Source organism: Falco naumanni, chromosome 8, assembly GCF_017639655.2.
Source record: "Falco naumanni isolate bFalNau1 chromosome 8, bFalNau1.pat, whole genome shotgun sequence".
Classification (NCBI taxonomy): Eukaryota; Metazoa; Chordata; class Aves; order Falconiformes; family Falconidae; genus Falco; species Falco naumanni.
The window spans coordinates 13279011-13301483 of record NC_054061.1 but is presented as its reverse complement, the minus strand read 5'-3'; the positions used below and the strand labels follow the sequence as shown (position 1 = coordinate 13301483).

Sequence of the window (22473 nt, the reverse complement as noted above, 5' to 3'; positions counted from 1 at the left end):
TTTTCAGGCTGGGTAATCTCTATTTCTTCTTTCTGGTGGTTCTGAACTGGTTCCCACAAGTGGAAACCTTTCACAGGGAGATTACTATGCTGCCTCTGGTTGTGGTGCTGCTTGCCAGTATGATTAAGGATGCTATTGAAGACTATAGAAAATACCAATTTGACAAGACAATAAACTTCTCTAAAACTAGGGTATATGACAAGTAAGTAAACTAAAATAGTTTTTTTTTTCCCTGCATTTGATGTGGTAGGAACTGCTCATCTGATTTTACAGTCCCTCACTGACCCTTTGGAGTACAGTAAGTCTGGAAAACTGTTATAAAAGAGTTTTGTTCTGCCTTTAAAAATGCCTGTTATCTCACGTATGTTATCCTGATACCACTGAAATTTCATTTCATACCACAGCAGTGTATGCTGATATACAGGTTTTCATTCTAAGTTTCCAAACCAGCTTGCCAACACATGCAACATCCTCTCCAGGTAGCAGAAGCATCTGGAGGAAAAATGAAAGATATCCAAGTCTGGAAAGGATTACTGGGGCTCTTTAGCAACTGGAGCAATGTCTTTCAGATGTTTCACACTAAAACCATTAACACAAGAATTAATAATCTACTACATTCAAGTTGAAGCATAACCAGGAAATAAATTTTATAGGACCTCCAGTAAACACAAGTGATCAATAGAGCATGGTTTCACTTTGGAGATGGTACAACACCTGCAGTAAGCTGTGATGTTTGCTCAGTACTGACTCAGAAGGAAGAAATATTTTCATGTGCAACTCTTATTACGACATTTTGATTTCATCAGAGTTTCTTGTCCAAGTACTAACATGACTTGAGACTACTGAGCTTGTCACTGTGTAATGCAATAGATAGGAGTTTTCATTTTAAAAAATTTAAATGTTTGGGTGTCTCTGTTTTCTCACCTGTCCTTAAGCCCAGGCCATAGAGAAAAAATTAGTATGGTTTGTACACATGTCATTAGCTCTTTTGGAAATTAGCCCTCATCTGTGCTGATGTGTCAGCAGCACAGAGACCAACGGGGAGGAAGAAATGAGAGGCTGGAAGAAGGGGTTCCTGGGTGAGAGAGGGACGCTGTTGGTGTCCAGGAGCAGCGGGCCTGCCAGAGAAGGATAAGGCTGAGGGGCAATCGAGGTAAACTGCCCTGCAACTGCCGATATCTAATGCTCGCACCTAACCAGTCTAGGTTGGCTTGGTTTGGGGAGGTTGGGGTTGGTTGGTCGTTTAATAATCCACGTTATGGTCATGAAAACAAATAGTATATAGAGGAAGTAAAACAGAGAAATACCATCTGTACTGAAGCTTACAGCAATCTTCTGCTGACTTCTGGGACACGGGGCTCTGCCCATTACCTTTGAACTTCTGGCAACGCCCAAGCTTACAGAGTGATTCTGAAACTTACAGAGTGAACCGTGAAAATCGAGCGGATGTTCTTAGCTTTGTTTCTGCTCTGCGTTAAAGCAGAGATATTTTGTGTGAGCGCAGTCGATGCCAGGGAAACACTCTGAATGGGGCCTCCAGGCATATGCTAACAGGAATAACAAACCATTCAGGATGCTTTTGTCATAGTGAGGTGCAGCCTCCCCAGCAGGCTCTAGGACCGGGTGCAGCTGAGTCAGGGTGATACCTGTTCCTAGCCAGGTGAAGGCTGGCGTCGGAAGGAGAGGCAGCCCTGGGCTTCAGACGGCTTGACTCTTCTCTCTGCCACTTGGGAGTTTCTTTGGATTATTGAACTCTTCTAATTCTTTTCATTTTCGACTTGAGGCTAGTTTTTGAGAGGAAAACAAGATGTCAAGGAAAAGTGATCCAGGCTGCTTCTCTAGGATGATATGGAAAAAACATTTTTTCAAGGAAACCTGCTGCCAATGTGGGACTCCAGATACTGAAATCCAAAATTACGAGCTAGAGAAGAGAGGAAAGGTAAAGAAAAGAAAGAAGAAAAATGAAAATAAACGAGTGATCATCTCCAATTTACCCTTTGGAAATAAGAAGTCAAGGGAAAACCCAAACAGATACTATGATTCCAATAAAATTAAGACCACAAAGTATACCATCTTGACTTTCCTTCCTAAAAATATATATGAGCAGTTTCACCGCTTTGCCAATATTTATTTTGTGGCCATTACTCTGCTGAATTTTGTGCCAGTGGTGAATGCTTTCAAACCAGAAGTTTCTGTGATCCCAATTTGTGTTATCATGGCCATTACAGCCATTAAAGATGCTTGGGAGGACTTTCGGCGGTATAAATTAGACAAAGAAATCAATCATATGAGATGTTGCATTTACAGCAGGTGAGTTTCATACAGCTTTTCTTTTATTATCAAAAAAAGTTGGCTTGAGATCTTCTATCAATGGTAAGGCTTTTTGTTTTTAAAAAATAAATTACTGCTGGAAAATTACAGTGATTAAGTGAAACAGGAAAAAGTCATAGTGACTATATGTCACCTGGTATTTGCTCTGACAAAGGGAAAGGTATTTCTTTTTCTGTTTAAACCTCATTTTCAGACTGGAAAGGTAAGTTTGAGTGCCGTGGTATTGGTGTGGCTACCAGCCTCTTAAACGTGGACTGTAGTGAAAACAGGTGCTTAAACAGCTATGAGCACCTGGGCTCCTAAGGAATTTTCAGGAGGGCTTAATTCTATCAATATAAGCGAGATCTGTCATGGGACCTATTTACATTCTTAGATGCCAAGAAACCTCTTTAAAATGCAGCCCTTTGAACTACAATTAGTTTTATATTCTACACCGTGGACTAGCTTTCAGCTGTATATTTTTTTTACTTGGTTGTAGGTAAAATAGAACTGTAAAAATGCAGTTTAAAAATGGGAGATAGTAATATACGCCTCTGTTCAGTCATATCTAAATAATTACACATGTCTATGCTCGCTTCTTCAAAACGTTTCATGACCTCTTGCTTTTAGGACTTCCAGAAGTTTGAAAATTTAGTTTTATTGTATCAAAACTGTTCTTTCAGAAAAGTAGAAAATGACTTCTCCCTGTTCAAATATCTCATCTGGGAGTCAGAAGTACAAAACTTTCCATCTCCGTGAATGTTGCCTGTCATCCCTCAAACTAATCAACAGTGGTTTAAATAATGTACGCTTTCACAGGCAAGATCTTGCAGAACTCTGGCTTTTATCACACAGTGCTTGTTTCTCTTGCATGTGTTTGTCAGGTTTTTACTTTTATATCCTGCTGGCTAAACAGGAAAACAATTGATTTGCTTGTCTGGGGGCTAAACTTACCCCCACATATCAATAATGACTTGTCAGAAACAAAATTGTACGGTTCCCCTTGCCAGCTTGTCTGAAAAACAGACATTTTACAAGTTTCTAAATACTGTTCATTTAAGATTTCTTCTCTTCCACCACCGTAAAGATTGTCAATAATTGTAGCTCTTTGGGTAGGGTGACAAAATTGCCTTTTCTGCCTAGCTTCGAGATTGCAGTCTAGTTGGATTTTTCAGTGTTGCATTAGCCCATGAGGCAATGGGTTATTTGTTAACACTTGTTAAAACCACTGTGAAAGAGAGTAGGTGGTGCAGTAGGTACTAATGAATGAATCCACACAGGAATCTTATTTATTTCCTATTTATATAAATCAACCCTGTTAATTTATATCTGAAAGCTTTTTACTATGGGGATGTGAGAAGTTGAGAATACAACAAAACTTGTTTTGTGTAAAAGGAAAATGTCCATCATGGAATTACAGCATGTGTACAGATCCAGATTAAAGTTATAGCCTTGAGTACTTTCTTATGCAGCAACATGGCATGGGCCTGCCCTAAAATTGGTTATCCCATCCCATAAAAAATACGTTGGTCTATGAATAAATCTTTCCTAGAATCATGTCTTTCACCAAAGTTTTATGGCCCAAAAAGGTGATGTAAGGGAAAGGAAAATGAGGAGACCTTCAGACTATGGCATTCATCCTGTCTGAAAAAAATGTGGGTAATTACAATTGCCATCAGATCAGTAGCTACAGCTTATATTATCATGAATAATTTTAATCAGGCTTCTGTAGTGCTTTGGGAAGCTGATATTTCTCGTTCTTCTTGCTAGCTGCAAAGACATCATTGAAGAGCATGATGTCTTCTAATTTTCTTCCTTATGAATCATCTGCTCTAGGTAATTTTTTAACATAGGTGAAAGTCTTTTTTAAGACACTGAAAACTGTATTAATCTTGTGCAGAAAAAAAATCTTTTTTAAAAGAGTAATTGATCTTCCATCCTGAGATGAGAGTTTACTTAGATTTTAAGAGTTAATCTTGAAGAGTATATTGTCTTTATTTCAGATTTTAGTAACAGAACTCTGGTTCCTATTCCAAAAGAAGTATGAAGGCAGAACAATCATTTCCAAATGCTGAATTTCTCCAAAACTTTCTTGAATACTAGGGGAAATGCAGTAACTTGCCTTCTTTCAACATAGAGCAAGGGAAATTGAATTTCAATAGGCTGCCCTGTAAACACGTTTCTTCTAATTTTCTTTTCACAGAGATCAGCTGGAATGGGAAATCTAGTCTGCTAGTCAAATGAAGGAAAAGGCACTTCAAGCAGTGTATTTAAAGAATGTTTATTTGAGAAAATGGGAGAGAATTAATAGGCATGAAAGTGCCTTGGGGAGCTGCAATAACTTAGATCTAGTATTTGATTGTTGAGATTTTAATTTTTGAACCAAAACTTGGAATCATAATAATTGTATACAAGCTGTTGTGCTGTCAGAACAAACTGCACAACACTAAACGAAGAGAACAGAAAATTTAGTTGCAGATGGTACAGACCTATGTTAAATTTCTCCCTTTCTTTTGGTATTCCTTAACATATACTTCATTTGATTTTAAATTTTCTAAGCAAGGGGGCTTTCATTACTAAAAAATGTAATTCTCAAAGCATTTTCTATGGTACTATGGTTTATTATCCCTTTTTAATTGCATTTAAATTCCTCAAGTCACCTGTTACCTGGTGTCATGCAACCCTAGTTATTCTTTGTTCATAACATTTAATTACAAACGTCAAATATGTGTGATTTTTGTCATCTTCATTTTGCTATGCCCAGACACCTTTTAGCTGAGAACTGTATATAGATTACTCATTCCACCTTTCGTATCAGTTAGTCCCTCCAGACCTACTGTGGCTACTTTTCTCTGAGCTCTCTCCAGTTTGTCATTTACTTACAAGAGGGGCCAGCATTGGATGTAACATACAAACTTCTACGTGAATGTCAACCCAACGGTTGTTAAAAGCTATTATTTGATTTTCTTGAAGTTCTACAAAGTTCAAGGAATTATTATATATGTAATTAATATATGGCCTGGATCTGATATCCCCCTAGGATTAAGCTATAATGGTCTGTAAATACTGCATAGCATCCAGACAGTTTTTTACATCAATTTTACACTTCTGGAAGATTTAACCTAATTTTTTCTCAGTGTTTCAATAGGTAGAAATGCAAGGACTATGCACAGTTCAAGATGGCACAGCAACACACTTGAACTGAATGCATGTGTCAAACAGCAGCAGTCATAAAACCACTAACGTGATTTCAGTTATTCACATTGCTTTAATTGTAAGCACCTAAACTTGGATATCATAGACGGTGACTCAGAGAAGCCTAGTTTATATGCTTTGAATCATCTTGTGGAGCTGTTGGATAACTAGGTAAGTCAGCAGACATCCTAAATGAGCTGGCCTGGTTACTTTTTCCACAGAATGTTCCTCTGTGTTGCTTTCAGGACCTGAGGTTTTCAAGTAGTTCCTACAGCATCAATCTCCTCTTCCTCTGTAGGTCTGCTGATGGCTGTGATACAAAAAAATCAGGCTGGTCTTAGCTATGACTCTTTATCTGCTTAGTGTAAGGTTTTAGAAATTTTTTTAAGATTTCTGCATCGGCACTAGGTCTGGGTTAGTCCTAGAGCAGTGATGTGGAAATAGGGAGAAAAGAAAGAACGCCTCTCTGTGTTGCACAAAGTCAGAATTGCCAACAGCTGAAAAGCTGGAAGCAGCTTAAGCTAGAATCACTGGTTTGAAAGAGAAAATATTTCAGTCGACTGAAGCTTTGTAATTTAGTATTTTAATTTCTCTCTATGACAGCAACGGAGATCATCTTGCCTACAGGTTACCGTATATATAGTATATATTTTCTTAAAATTAGGGAAGCTGGGTAATGAATGTGAAGGCGGTCTTTCTGTTTCAACCTCCTTCATACGCTCTGATCAGCTGGACCTTCTGAAGGGAGGAGAGATTGCACCTGCCCTGGATGCTCCCAATGTCTGGGAGGGCAGCTGGGGCTGGCCAGGGGCACAATGACCAACGGAGGTCGGTGGCATCTGGAATTGAGCAGAGAAGGGTAGGGAGTGTGCTTGAAAGTAGGAACTGATCTATTGTCAAATCTCAGAAATGAAAGAAAAAAGACAGCTTTTCTCTGGACACCAGAAACATCATATGCTGCTCGTTCAACCCAGAGTGAACCTGAAAGTTTGTAAAGTAGAAAGCAGGACGAGAGGAAAACACCATCCTACCAAGGGTGCAGTAAACAAGAAGAGATTTGTTGCCAGTGCTTTCATTTAGAGTCTTGCTCAGCAGCACTGAGTTTTCACTTGTTAAAGAGCCTTTTTTTTCTGCTTCATTATTTTTGTTTCCTAACAAAGCATAACTTTAAAGACTGGGAGGCTGACGGAAGTTTTAGTGGGTTCATTTGAGGCACCAAAAAAGAGAGTCTAACGCCTGTGGCCTGCTTGAAGTCCCACCACACTCTCTCAGGCTAAATTGCATTCAGTATTCTTGGGCATAGCAATATCAAGGCTTCTACACCTCAGTGGTGCCTTCTCTGAACGGTGTCATCAGGTGGAGGCTGAAGAGGATCTCCTGCAGAAAGGGCTGAACATGGCTGAAGGTGCATTCCTGTGACAGCCACAAAGCATGAACTTTGATCAATTGAAATATGAATTCTTTCTTCTAAAAGTAGCAAGAATATATTACAATGACTGAAGGATTATTACGTGCTATGATATTATTGCAACACCCTATCCATCAGGAAAGATCTGCTGTAGCTCCCTTGCTTTAATGTCAGACATGGCTGCATTGTTCTCTGCCTGGGACTGTCACCAGCAGTGGGCATCCTCTGCTTGGCTGCTTTGTCATCCATAGAACTTTTGTGTGGGTTTCAGGTCCCATGGAATTTTTGTACTCCCTTTAGCTATGGATACCTGAATTATCAAGGGGTTTTGCTGAAAGCACAAACAGTACCTTCTGGTTGTTTGAGCCAGGGCATTCTTCAAACATCCAGTAAGCGGAGAAAATGGCCTTAACCAACAGTGCACTCAGGGTCACCTCACCACACACCTGCCTGAAACGAGTGCTACCAACATTGTGAAGAAATAATTAAAATGTAAGATCATCTTATGGTGAGTGTGTTGATTGTGTGGCCAAGAAACATTGATGTGCTGAACTGACTAAATGCAAAAGAAAAATGTCAAGTTCCAATGCTCAGCTGGTCCAGGCAGCAGCACTTGCAAGTCAAAGAGCAGCAAGCTGGCAGGGCCTGTCAGTCGGTGAGCACGCTGCGCTGAGGATCCTTGGTCTCCATGGAAGAAAATCCATAAATACATTACTATGCTACTACTGGTTTGTGTATTGCTTTATCAGAGTTTTCTTCAAGATCTATTACCTGCCAAGGCATTTAAAGCTGCTTCACAGAAGTGATGCAGTGGTTTAGCAGGCAGCAGCAGAAGCTAACGACTAAAGACAAAGGGCAAATAAATGAGAACCTATGGGTTTGGCTCAGAGACCTGCAGCATCATGACCTCATGGCATTAAGTTCCATTCTAACTGGCTGAGTTTTTAAAATGCCATTAAAACCCAGAGAGAAGCAGGTTTCTGCCATGTAATCTCAAGAGCTACACCATCATCTAAGGAGATGACTGTAGCAAAAAAAGCTGATGTAGGCTGTGGCTTCCAGAAACTTGAGGAGATAATGGGAGCCCTTAGAAACTAATGCTAGTGATTAGCAGTGGCTAAGTAACTGGCCTTGGAGTTACCAGTTCACTTCAGCCAGTGCCAGGCAGAATCATAGCAATCGCATTTTGTTGAAGGAAGTGTTAAAAATAAAAATCAGATTTTTTCTAAATATAATAATCCGTAACTTACAAAACAAACCTAGTAAAGTCTAAGCAAATGTGTTCTCAAAGTACTTTTTTATTTTATTTTATTTCTTCATTTGGTACAGGTTCTTATAAAATCGAGACGGAGATTTAAAAAGGCAAGTTGAAATCCAGAACCTTGTATATGGACGTAAAATAAATGTATAAAGTTCTGGTACTTACTTAAAGTTCATGTAAACTTGAATTGATTACAGAAACTGAATATAGGCTCCTTGTGTCATTGAAAGAATAACTTCCTTGTTAGGATGCTATAGAGAGTTTTAGCACATAAAAAGATAGGGTCTGTTGCTGGCATTAAGGAATTTAGAAGGCCAAAATGGTATAATTAAAGATGTATTTTATCAGACCTTAGAAAAATTGCACTCTTGTTATTTTTAAAAGAAGCTCTTTGTTGTCTTAAAGTAGTATTCAAATGCTGAGAGAGTTTGGCTCTGTGGGGAAAGGCTAGAGCTGCCTGCCAGTGTGGGCTTGTCACAGGACTGGCCACTGCTAAATGAAATCATTGATGCCGCTGGGCTGATGTCCACATCACAAAACCAACCTTCCCGACTACAACAGCACTGTAGCAAGGGTAACGTGGCAGAAGCAAGCGGTGGATTGGCAGGACCACACAGTACCTTCTCGTGCTTAGATAGTATCTCTAGCTCAGGAACACCGTCAGCAAGTTGCGCTGTACTCTGGCCCATGGCCAGTTTCAGAATCCGTTCCTTTCCAGTCTAGTGCCTTCCTCAAGTCCTAAATTTCCTCCTTTGTTGTCAGTTTTTCCAAGTTTGATGGCAATAGCTCCTAACTAGGACATCATGGCCATAAAGTGATCTTTGAAAACTTCTTGTGAGGTTTTTCCATATAAAAGCTGGGGCAATCTTTCATAGCATAAAAATGTGTGGGATTTCTATTTGTAAAACTAGATTGTAAAGGGTGAGTAGCTGTGTGTTTCTACCTGTTGCCTGTGTAGAACTGAGACTCTCAGAACATTAGCATTTTTTATAACGTAGGTGGTGCTTGAGGGGGGCCATTTTCGAATGTAACGTTCTAGCACATTTACATATCATAAAGTACAAACATTTGGTTTTGTCTATTCTTAACACTGATATTTTACTTTTTTTAGTGTTATAACCTAGTGGCAATTGAGGGGGTGAAAATCAGAGCAAACAACGTCTTTACTTCAAGCTGCAAAGGATCCTGAGATGGAGCTTGCAGTAAATCAAGGCAATAAGACTCACTGAAATAATTGGTTGGTACAATACTTCTGGGTGATAAAGATTTCTGAAGATCTTTCCCTAAGACAATCTAGGACTCATAGACATGCTGTGGAGTGCATATGAAAAATGACTTTTATTTAATCCCCTCAGGGGAGCAGAACAATAATTTTTATTTGCTCCCCTTCACCATCCATTTTGACCCGGTTTTCATTTGAGATTTATCTTTATTGAATCCAAGAATGTGAAATGAAATCCCTGACACAAAGTCAATAATTTATTCATGTTCCCCCACAATCTCCAACCACAGCAGGATTTTTTTTATGATCCTTTCTTCCCAGAAATGACTTCATAAAGCCTATTTAGTTCAGGCCTTCTGGTCAGATATGATGAGTCCAATAAGAAATTCTGGCAGACTTCAACTGTTCAAAGCTCAGCTGCCTCTTTTTGTCAGCACTATTCTCTGAGGGGCACTATCATGGTACCTATTACCCCAGGACAGCAAGGGAATACTTTTTAAGCATACTGTTAATAAATTGACTGGTAAAGGAGAGAAGGTATTGAGAAACTTTTATCTTAGATCACATCTTTGACATGCCACAGCCCTGACGCCACATGCTCTGAGAATCAGATTTCCAGTTTTTCACCTACTGAAAATCACCACGTCTCATTTATTTTATTAGATAAACACATTTGCCCTTTTTGTATGTTTCTCATCACACCATCTTAGGTTTATGAAGCTCCTCTGTTTATTTAGCAACTGAAGCTTTTGCTATGAACCTTTACCACTGAAAAGAAAATGGGCAGTGTTCCCAGTTACAGGAGTTGCTAAAAGGAAGTTGCTTGAGTTGAAAAATCTCGTTAAGCAACTGGGCCAGCGCTGCTGTGGGGTGCACCAGGTTTCTTGTGAACTACTTTTCTTCCTTTCATCCATTGGTAATTCTCTACAAAGTTGTAGAAAACCTTTGTACTGTAGGAAATTGTTCATTTTATAGCTGCAGCTGAACAGTTCTTTTAGGAAAAGAAAATGTGTTTCTTTGCCAAATTCCATGCTCATTGGGAGAAAGGGGCAGTCTGTCCATCCAAATGCAGGTTTGGGCTCCTAGCAATTCCTGAACTGTAGTCCCTGGGCTAAGTAAGCCTTTTCCTCTGATCTGAAAGAGGTCATTTAGCTTTTCTGATTCACCATCCCCTCTGTAATTAGTAAATGGGAAGAACTTGAAGCTTTGTAATGTATGTTTTGTAGGGAAATATTGAAAAACTATTACAACTCTGTGATTTCTGTGGATTACTTTTGCTCACCTGGTTTCTTCAGGCTGATGTGGAAGACAGCCAGCTGGGCAAGGCACCTTCTATAGCATTTTACAAGCAAAAAAAGTCAGAAGTGTCTATAAACTTCAGAATTCTACAAGAACTGACATACAGAGAGGTAGGATTGCCCTGCAGAAGTCATACCAAACATTATATTTAAATTATACACAGCATCCAAATGTCTAGGAGAGCAAGACAAGCCACCTACTTGTTCTAATCTGCTTCTGTACTCTCAATTTTATGTTTTAAACAAAGTAAGTTCTACCTAGAAAGTGTTTGACATGGGGAAGATTCACAGTTACTTAGTAGATTATCTGTGCTAACATTAATATTTACTTTGTAGAGCTATAAAAACTCAACATGCACCTGCTTAAGTATTTTTCAAAGAGAAATTTATGAGGATTTTTTTAAAAAATGCATAGCAACATCAAATTAACTTACAAAAAACCTCTGTCCTCTGTTGCTGAACAAAAGAAAAAATGACATAGAGACAACTGGAGCCAGACAGAAAGAAGAATGAAAAATTCAAGAAGGAAAACGTAATGTAAGAAGGAAAACATTGCTACAAAACCATTATTTAGTAAGAGCCTCACATCTAACGTTAAAGGGATTTAAATAGGTTGTGGGCTTTTTGTTTGAATAAAAGAATGGATACCACTGGGAAGTGAACAGAATTTAACTGGGTGCATGACCTTTGCAGGAAGGTGTTATTCCATGTTGGTTTACAGATAAGGCTATCAGCCGAGCGCAAGGGCTCGCCCAGCAGCACCGTGGCACTGGGCTGTGCAGAGGGCTGGGAGCAGGCGAGCAGGGAGCTGCCTTTGCCTTGGCTCTGAAGCAGCGCTTGGCTGTGTACTCTGTACTGCAGTAAGACACTTTATTTGCCGTACAACTCCTCCCCTTCTCCTGATATTAACGCTTAATCAAAAGACAATATTCTTCAGGCAATAGATGAGGATGATTAAAAACTTAAGCAAAAATGAGTCTGAGTCATTGCAAAACCCCTTTTTCTGTCTGTCTGGTAAAGTATCACGAGTATTTTCCCTCTTACAGAGCAAGGCATAGGATGATTCAATTATTCGTACTGAAAAGTTAATTTCCCCTTAAAGAGGTAGAGGAACCAGGCCATTGTTGCCCGTGCAGTTTTTCCATTAACTAATTTTAAAGCTTATTGTGCAGTTTTCAGTTTGTTTAGATGATTAAGAGCAGTTGAAGGATCACATACTGAATATGTAATGTCAAAAAAAGTTTGCCATTTCCTGAAGCAATGAGCACTGGTTCGTTGATGAAATGGTAATTTATTTCCTTGCACACTATAGACTCTTTTTCCTCTTCTTTTTTTTTTTTTTTCTTATTTAGAAACTCTTTGTTTCTTAGCCTAATTTTTCCATTAAACTTGGCCTCTAGTTGCATCTTTTCTGTTCTACCTTTTGAAGTTCTTTCAGTGTGCTAAGCTAAAGATTTGTAATAACCTTTTGAGAGTTACAAACTGGAAAGAACTGGAGCAAGTGTGGCTGAGATATCAGTTTGCTTATTTCAGGGTCTATATGCTCTTGTGGGAAAGTATCTGAGAAATAGTCACATAGTCAAAAACCAATTTATTTATTTTTTTTTATGAAATCCCTAAATTTCTTTAAAACACCCCTGTTAACCAGAACAGCTTTCTATATTTTGCGGTGGAGATTATAGGGCTAATGCTAGAATGAAAGAGAACTTTTATTTGTAGTTTCTTTTTACCCTACATGAAGTTTTTATTTGAATGTGATATACGGTGAAGTGATACTATGAAAGCGTCTAAATCCTAAATTTCTAGTTGTTGCTCTGTGTCTTAAAAAAATACAGCAATGTGCCATCACCCTTCTGTTTTCCTTTTTTTTTGAAGCCACACTAAGCAGGAGGCCTGCCTTTCTAATGTCACTCCTCAGCCATGACATGTTTTTAATGCAACAGGGAAGAACACGCTTATGTCGAGAAATGCTGGAAAGATGTCCGTGTGGGGGATTTTGTGCAGCTGCAGTGTAACGAGACCATCCCAGCTGACATCCTGCTGCTGTACTCCTCCGATCAGAACGGGATCTGTCACTTGGAAACTGCCAACCTCGACGGGGAGACCAACCTTAAACAACGACAGGTCGTGATGGGGTTCTCCAGCCAGGTAGGTCTGGTGGGAATGGAGCCCATTGCTGGTCTGCGCCCATTGGGACACAGCTCCAGCCATGAAGTGCACCAGTTCAGATGGGCTGATACAGCTACGAAAGCGTTTTGCTGTTGGAGCTACCACCCTGTACGGAAAGCAGCAGTTTGTCTGTAGAAGAATGAAGCTGGGTTAATTAGGATTGATAATATACAGCTGTGGGTTGGCTTCAGGGGCGGTGGGTTGGCTGATGTAGATGAGGTGCAGCTGTGGCTGGTTCTGTTAAGGGGTTGAGAGTCAATGAAGAGGGGCAGCTGAGGGAGAAGCAGAGGGTGCCCTGGATGAGGTAAGACAGCAGCAAAGGGACTGGTATGAAGAGTGTGTTGGTATGAGATGATAAAGGACCTTGTTGCAGCTTGATAGTTTGGAGAGTGCTGCAACAGTTGGATGTTAATTAACTCAGCTTTATTCTTCTACATTTGTCCTGAAGTATTTTTGTTATTCTGGCTCAGGGATGGCTGTATAAAAAGGAAGATTAGGTCAGACGGTAACTGTTTGCAGCAAACTGCATCAGCAGATGCTTCACCAGCACCACACAGTACCACCATTCGGGATAGCAGCAGGTCTGTCCTATGTGTAAGTCATCTGTACCCCACAGGTGGTCACAGCACACAGCACATCCCCCAGCAAAGTCACTACTACTGAGTGAATTACTCCTGCACGGAAACTGGAAGAAAGCTCATGGCCCTCCTTCCAAAGTGGCCACAGGCTTCCTTATGGATTTTGTTTCTCTGTTGCAGCTGAGGTGCTGCTGCTGGTTCTCTAGGCAGATGGATGTATGGCAGTTCAGCTAGGAAGTGCTCGAAGGCATGCTAAGTTGTAATGAAATAAGAAAATCTTTCATAGGAGTATAATAAGCAAGTGAATAGGAACTCAATGTACATTAAAATATGAAAAGTTCAACAAAAATAATGTTTAACATCAGCTTGATTGTCAGCAGAGGTTCAGTTTGAATGCTTAAAATCACAATTTTTTCCCCATAGGCTGTATCATTCCCTTTTTACAAATGCTTTACTGGTATATTCTGGTGACTCATGTTTGATAAGCGTGAAGTAAACAAGAAAATATGGTTTAGGGAGAGTTGTACTTGTTACATTTTGAAATGTAACTTTTCAAATACATGAGGGCAGTTTTTCAAATAGCACAGAACAACTTTCAGGAGTTGCAGCATGTGACGAGGAACATTTTGTTCCATTGGAATCACTCCAGCAGACAGGAAATCAAAAAACCTGGCAGACCGTTCTAGGAATCACATCCATTTATTTAGCCATCAGTAGCAGTGCCATTAGGAAAACCTTTTGGGGTTATTGGTGGGTGGGTTACAGTTGCCCGCGGGCAACCAGGTTTATTAAATAAAAGAACATCGTTTCCATAGCCAGCTGTGGTCAGGTACTGTACCCAGAGTCACTTGCTCTTTGTCCAAATGGAAATCACCTTGCAAGCAGAATTAAGGGCTTTCTCATGTGTATGCCATACTATAAAACATATCTTTTCCAGTGCTTTCCAATGATGATCAGGAAAAGGGGCTTTCCCTGAAATTTTTTTAATATGTAGAGATTTAGCAAAAAAAAAAAAAAATAAACTGGCTGCTTAAAAAAGAAAAAAATAAAAATACTGCATTTGTGTCCCACAGTCACAGTTTACACATTAGGTTTTGTATCTTTGCTGTTAGAGGAAAACGGAGTGCTTTGCTATCACACAAAATGCAAACTTTTGCCTCAGTTGTTTATAATATGCAGAAGTCTTGCTTTAAATCAGAAAATCCCCACGTGCTGAATTATGCTTCAGACTGCCTATTCGTGGGGGTTTTTTCTTTAGACTTTGAGTTGTTATTTAAATAAACTATGCCTAGAAGTGTTTATACTTACGAAGTCTTGTTACACTGGCAGAGTGCAGTGCAGTTCTGACCGTGGTGATGGCCGTGCTCAGGAAGGTCAGAGCTTGAAGAGTCACCTATATTACCCTGTTATTTTAAGGTATTAGTGTCAACAGTTTGTTGGCTAAAAAACCCCAGTGTGCCAACTTCTTCCTTGTTCTTTGACCTTTGTTTAGTCCTGTGATTTATATGCTGCATAAAACTGATTCAGATTTAATTGTGTCTATAAAGTGCGACTCTTCAAGGAGGGAGGAAAATATGTATGAACTGGCCTTAGTTCTTTGGTTTAGGACGCGCTTAGGAATACCGAATTCACCTACCTGTAAAAGACTGAGAGGAAGCAATATTATTTTTTTTTCCTTTTATGCCATTTTCTGACTTGAATTTTCAAATGTAAAATTCTTGTCATCAAAAGAAAAAAATTTTGAGAGAAGAATCATCCTTCTCTACTCCTTTCCAGCTAGAAGCCTATTAGTCATCTTTGTTTAGTAACGAGCCCTCCAAGTGCCTTTTGCATCTTCCTGTTCTCCTGTTGTACAAGTATTTCTAGCACAACCAAACATGTGCCGATTTTTCTGTTCAGTCCATGGAGTTGAACAAGATTCAGTGGAGATAAATGATATCTCTTAAAAGAGATTCTGAAAATATTCAGCCATGTGATTCAGAAGGTATACAAAATGCCCTTATATTCATCAAGCTTTTCTATTTTCTCCAATATTTTTTTTTAGATCAGACTTCCTACTTGCTTGTACCTAGATTATATTTATGTATTTTTTGTTCATTTTGGGGTGAGTTTTGTTTTGTTTCGCTGTTAGTCTTGGTTTTAGTCTTATTTGAATGTGATGCATTTATTCAAATGTGTGGGCTCTTATTTTATGGTTATACCATCCTGGCCAGTGACATAACTCCCCTAACATATTTCAAAATCCTGATAAATCCTGAAATCATTTTCATTTGAGCTTGCTTTTGGTTGAAGGCTGTTTTTCTTTCATAAATAATTTGAACTATTTGTTACATTCACTTTAAATAAAGACAGATGTTTTCACTAATTTGTATCTGTGATGTCTTGTCCAATACACAGCATTTTCTTCATTTAATTTAACCAGTTGTTAATCCAAGAGAGGAAAATCTCAGATCTTCACTCGGCCCCTCTGAAGCTTTGCTTCAGGCTGAATGAGCTAAACTCCTTCTGCCTCTCCTTGGAGGGCAAGAGCTTCAGCCCCCTACTATCCTGGTAGCCTATATTGAGTTGCTCTTAGTGTTCAGCATGTTAAATACTCATTGGCTTTACCACTCATTCTCAATGTGTTTCCTCTTGCAGAATACTTTCTTCGAACCTGAATCTTTCCAAAACACCATCATCTGTGAAATGCCTAACAACGATCTCAATAAATTCAAAGGGTACATGTAAGTATCTGTTATCCATAAATGCATTTTGTAGCTGAACTTTAATATTTCTCTTGGAGAAAGTGGATGGAAGGAGCATATTTTGCAGAAATTGCTGGATGCCACTATTCCTGGATTCAGAAGTCAATGTAAAATGTAGACTGGAACCTGTGTTTTGATGCAAGGCAAAACCAAGGCTTGACATTGAATTTGTGGTTGTTTAATACAAATGGTTCTCAAAAGGCTTCAGCTCTTTTCAGAATTCAGACATAAACTCATTTATGTTTGACCTGAGGGTTAGGCTAGGCTAGATTGTAAATCTAAATCCTTCCTAATGTTTAGAGATATTCAGCTGCATGGCTCTAGATTCTTCATATTTACGGCTACAGGGAAAAGGTAACCAGGATCTAATAAACAAATCAGATTTTCTTCTTACAGCTAGAAAAAGCAAGCAAGCCAGCAAAAATCATACCGAACCAATGTATTAGACTACTATAAAAAAGTGTTTGATGATTTTTTTATCAGTGTAAACCTATGTATGTAAGGAAAAAGCCACATCCTCTGCTTTTTATGTTCTTTCTCCAATCGTATAATTCTGGCACAGGCATAACAGGGAAATCTATACTAGCAAATTCACCAGATCTAAGTCCATTCCCTTGCTATAAGGCAAATTTGTATAGCATGGCTCATGTCTGAAAATTCTCTTACGCTCCAGTACAGGGCAGCTGTTTCCCAAGATCTCTTCATATTTCACTGGTCCATGCTGATTCCCATCCCACACCAGAGAATGGCGGGAAATACCTACTGCCCCACACTGAATGCATGCCCCACGTTATACAAATAATCTAACTGTACGCATGCGCCAGCATCCCTGCCCATGCCCCAGCTTTGTTAACTTTATTAGTAGCTAAACTAGGAGTTAGCATCTCTGCAAGAACGCAGTGAGAGTGTTGTACCTGGAGTAGCTGCAAGTGGCCAGATCCTCTGCCACGAGTAAACAGAGAGTTCTTGCCCATTAGCACTTATTGTGCTTAATCTGATTTTGAGAATTTCTGCCCTGTAAGAGTGATGCCTCTAATAGCAGTGCCATTTCCCCTCTACTGTGATATCTTAAAAGGGAAAAAGTATTTTTTGTATTGATCACTGGCTGTGGTTTCTGGCTTTGAGGACCACTGGGTATAATCTAAATTGGAGCAATCCTGCCAATTAGTCTGCTGTAATATGGCAGAAGAGCACTGAGATTATAGAAATGTAGGTGATATGTCACAAGAAAACATACACAAAAACACACCCTTAGGACCCAGGACTGAATCAAAATCTTAAAAAGCCTACTGAAAGTCTCTAACAGAAATGCCTATTATCTCACCTGCTTGGTGGAATATGGAATTAGCTGCCTTTCTCTCCCTGCTTCAGGAGTAGATGCAAGATTTTGCCATTGAAAATTACCTACTACCAGTGGAGTTTCTGTCTTTGGTCTGCTGGTTTTTGAGCTGTTTCGTAAACATGAAATACTTGAAGCATGTTACATTTTTTTCAAAGAACTCTTAATGAATTATTGAGGCTCTGTTGCCTTGCTGTAAAAGAGTAGCAGTGCTCTCTCTGCTAAGAAAGAACTTTATGACATCCATCTGACATGCCTGACCACAGAAGATTCTGCTCCAAGGGATGCAAGAAGGCTTCTGTTTAAATAAGTTCACCAAGGCTGAATCTATATTCCCAGAAAAAAACAGGTTTCTGGCATTATTTTTTACAACTACCAGCTGTAGGTTGTTGGCACCTAAACCTTTGCACTTGTGTAGTTTGATGTCATGTTATCATGGGCAGCTGCACATAGACCAGGACTGTGCCTGGCCCTGAGATAGCACCTAACCTTGCCCTCCATTTAAGTGATACTGCAGTTTACTGGTGGATGAAATGCTAAATAGAAATTAGCAAAAGCTACATATTCTAGAAAAAAAAAGTTTTCTGACGCTGATATTTACATAACAGAACCAGATGGAGTGACAAGTGAAAAATCTCAGCTTTGGTAAAGATCTCGGGAGGAACCTACCAGAGTATATAATAAAAACTGTGAGCAAAAGTAGTTTTATGCTTTCATTTTCAGAGGCAACTAATGAATTGCCTGCCTCATGGAACACCGAGCTAATAATTTCCATTAAGTTTTCATTGGTCTGTTCTGCTGTGCGATGGGACGTCTTCAGCCAGAATGAAGTGTCTTCCATCCAGTGCGAGTGAGGAAACTGTTCGAGTGAACTGAAGTGCGCAAAGACAAGAAGCCCTTTGGTGGCTTGACAGAGAGACAGGCTCCTGCAGGGTGCAGGTGTATTCATCTGAACCTCTACCAGCAGGCAAACCCTGCTTAGCTTTCTAAAATAATTTCATCTGAACGAAGTCGCATAATGTATCTTGGCTTCTGAATCTGCCAGAGAAGGTGCCAAGTGAAAGCCAAACTTGCTTTTTACTGACATCGTGATACACACACCATGCAAGTGGTCGTTAAAAGAGATTCTTGAACTTCTCTGTAACTTCTTACTGGAGTCTTTATTGAAGCTGAGGGAAATACAAGGAAAACAGGGTTTTCACTGTTGCTTGATTTTAACTTGAAAGAGACACGCACACAAAAATTTATTTTAATGCTGTATTAGAATAGCAAAAGGCATTATTTATTTTCTTTCTTCTAGGGAGCAGCCAAATCATGAACGGGTTGGTTTTAACATTGAAAGCCTCTTGCTTCGTGGATGTACAATCAGAAACACTGAGGCTGCAATAGGAATTGTTATATATGCAGGTAAGATGTACTTTCTATATCTAGGTAAACATAGAATTTCTCTGTAAATATCTTTAAGTGTAGTCTAATATTGCACCACAATTTCACACTTTTTTTTAAGAACTTTTTTTTTAAGAACTGGTAGTGCATGGGAAAATGACGTAACTTTTTTAAAGTAAAGGTATTACTTATCCATCTCCAAAGTCAGTAAGTCCTGTGCTGGGTCTCTGGAAAGTGACGCTATCCTTGTGTATGTCAAGTGTCGTGTTGTCTTTGTAATATCTTGCAAAAATATCCAGACAAGTGAAAAATTGCGAAGGTGAGTTTAACTCTCAGCTCTGCCGTTCTGATTATAATACTAATTCCGTCTGGCATAAAATCTACATGGCTGCCCTAAGGGAGGTCTCGCGGGCTCCTCGGGGTAGAAACTGGTGCAGCTGAAGATATAACAAGCAAAAAAAAAAATGAAAAAATATAAATCACAAAGCCAAGCTCTGCCAGTGCCAGCACACAGGAGGCAGTGAGAACAGCAGCTGGAGGTGACAGAAGGGGCAGCAGCAGCGCAGGTTTGTGCTGACATAGACATAGTGTGTCCATGCAACCATGAATTTCATACAGCAGAGACATGAACTAAGCAAGACAGTGTCAGTGCCCAGATCAAATGCAGCGGTGCCAGGTTCAGCAGTGGGTCAGTTCAGCTTTATCTCAGCATCTTTTACTTTTGGAGTGCTACCACTGTTTCTGCTCAGTGAGAAAGATTTATCAATGACTTTGCCAGCTTTGCCTCTTTTGCTTCAGCTAGAGTGTATCAGCCAGCCTCTTTATTTGTAGATTAAATAAAAGTAAATTTAAATACAATAATTAATCCTGTTATTGGTTATTCTCATCTTTCCTGTAGAGTCATGTCACCTGTTTTATGTCTAATCAGCAGCAAGGAGTTCAGAGCCGATCCACCCAAAAGAAAAGAGAAGTCACCATCTTTGCAAAAGTCATTTAGTTTAGATTAATCTCCACAATCCAGGTTATTATACCTGACAACTGACTGGTTTATGTCACTACCGCAGAAGTAGACTCTAAATGTCTGTAGCTCCATATGTTTCCAAAGTAGCTTTCGCTTGGTGGGTCTTTCATTGCCTGTCCCTCTGAATACCCCATGTAAGGATGGTGCACACCAGCCAGAGGAGAGCCAGAGCCAAACTCATCACTCATTTTTTTGAAGTAACTACTATATAAAAATCTCTGTAGGGATCATTCCCTGCGGAATTGGAGTAACTTGTCTTCCCTTCTCCTATTTTTATTGAGAGATTTTTAGGATTAGGATTCCTATTTTTCTTCTCTTTAGCCAGTATTTCCCAGTATGTTCCTTTGCCCACCAGCACAGATCCTAATGTGGATCTCTGTAATGCTGCTTAAGCTGCTAGTAGCAAAGGTTGGAGTTTTAAAGTTGTTCTCCAGATATGGTGTCTTCAATCTGAGTAAGTCTTCAACTCAGTTTCAAACTGACATCTTATTGTTAATGTCAGCATAAAAGTTCATTTTTTTATTCTAAAATTAGACTCACTTGAGATGGTATCAGCTTAAATTCTAAGGTTCTTTGAAACTGATTATAGTCTGGCTTTTAATTATGGTCTGTGCCCTTTTCTGAACAATAAAGATCAGTCACATAATAAGATGGCACATTGTCCATTTTTGTAACTTTGTTACTCCTTGAACTTTGTAACAGAAGCCTTTGTCAGGAGTACAGCCATCACTTAATGGGATTGTTAGCCTGTGCAGGTCTCGTTTGACCCAAATATGATTATACTTTTCATGGCTACCCAAAAGTTTCTGCACAAAGCAATAGCACTAATGCACAAAAACCTCCTTCCTGAGCAACAGCCAGTGTAGTTTCCTCATGGTGATAGAGACAGCAGCAAGAATTAAATGCTTATATTAAAGTACCAGAATAAAGTTCTAGAGAAGTCCATCAGCATCTAGAAATAGAGAGACTGGTAGTAGTGGGGTGGTAGATGAGGTGCTGTGTTGCATAGTTTATTCCTCTTATTTCTGATAATCTATTTCTTGCGAGGGGATCTCTGTATGACAGATGTGTCCTTTTCCTGTTGGTCAGCTGAAGGGAATGATAGGCTGATATTTGGAAAGAAACCTCTTCCCATTTTCTTCCTGAAATAAATTCATCAACATTTCTTTAAGGGTTTTCTGGGAGGGATTAAAGGCTTTTGTCTTGTTTTGTTTTCAACACAAAACATTCCATTAACCCTGACATGAAAGAAAAGTGAGGAACAAGGCTCCCACAGCTGCTGGAGGACCAAGCGTGGGCAGCAGTGCCCTCCTCTGCTGTGTAGTTCAGCCGTTAGAGTGTTTGTCCACCAAAAGGAAGGCGTGGGTTTTGTTCTCAGTTCTGCCTGTATGGAGCAAACATACATCTCCTGCTTCACAAGTTGTACCCTGAGTACCTGACTCTGTGGAACGAGTGAGTACTTACATAGACGTGAGTTGGAAAGGAAGGAGCGTTGGTAGTATAAACTGGTCCCACTGACATAGCTCCAGGTTGTGTAAATAATTACATATTCACTGGAATAGGAAGTCAGGAGTCCCAGCTCTTGGGTGGATGTCCTGAACATAAGGCTGGAGAGTAATTTTCTCTCTTGCTTTCCTCCTCAATTAATAACCTTTGATGTAAACCTGGAATGAATCCAGCAGGCGTGATTGAATCACACCTAACTTTCAGCTTTTGGTTCAAATCACTCCCCTAGAGGGACCCAAAATGTAGCTTGGAAAACAGTCCCTCTCACACTCATCACGCACATACAAATGAAAACTAAATACAAGTCTGCAGGGTTTGTATTTTCAGGGAAAAGGGCTGTAGAAATAAACAAAAGATTCCATTTCATATAGCAACAGATGGTATCCAGATATCCCAATTGTGGAGCCACAGTTTAGATAATATTAATAGAACAGAAAACCAATTTCTGCTTCTTGGCTTTTTACAGCACTTCTCTTTTTCCATCACAAATATACCAGCTCAATTCTAATTCAGCAAGTTTTAAGGGTTGGGGTTTCTTTATTTCTTGTCCTACTGATTTCTTAGCACTTTACAACCACATAGCAAAAAACTTAGTAACATTAGCGTCTTTCACTGCTGGATCTGACATGTTGGAGTTTATTTAAGTTAATACATGAAATGTGTCTAGTGGCTTTTAAATAGCTGCTGAAAAATACTCAAATGTAGGTTTCACAAATCTGTATAGCACCTAATCAAGTTGCTTGTAAAATACAGAAGTATAATATTATTGTTCTTTTTATTCTCACATATTCAACAGATTTGGCTGTTCAATATTTATATAAACCTTTTGATCCTCCTGAATCTGCTGTCTTTGGGAGAGTAAAATGTATATGACAGCTGCAATCTGTAACGTGCTAGAGGTCTGTAAACCTCTAAATTTAGTCTCTGATCTATTCTGCTATTCAATGAAATGAGAAGATGGGCAACAACATTACTAAATTAATCTAGAGTTAAATTAACATTAGTCATGAGCATCCTGCTCTCATTTTTTGAGAGA

General features: G+C 39.3%; 1 protein-coding gene across 1 annotated transcript in view; it reads left to right on the top strand.

Moving 5' to 3' along the window:
- ATP10B (ATPase phospholipid transporting 10B (putative)) overlaps nucleotides 1-22473 on the top strand; it is a 62495-nt gene that overhangs the window by 6290 nt on the left and 33732 nt on the right. The window contains exons 3-6 of the mRNA XM_040604862.1: nucleotides 8-202; nucleotides 12638-12842; nucleotides 16079-16164; nucleotides 18825-18931. Coding sequence (XP_040460796.1) covers nucleotides 8-202; nucleotides 12638-12842; nucleotides 16079-16164; nucleotides 18825-18931 — 593 coding nt within the window. The remainder of the gene's footprint in view (nucleotides 1-7; nucleotides 203-12637; nucleotides 12843-16078; nucleotides 16165-18824; nucleotides 18932-22473) is intronic.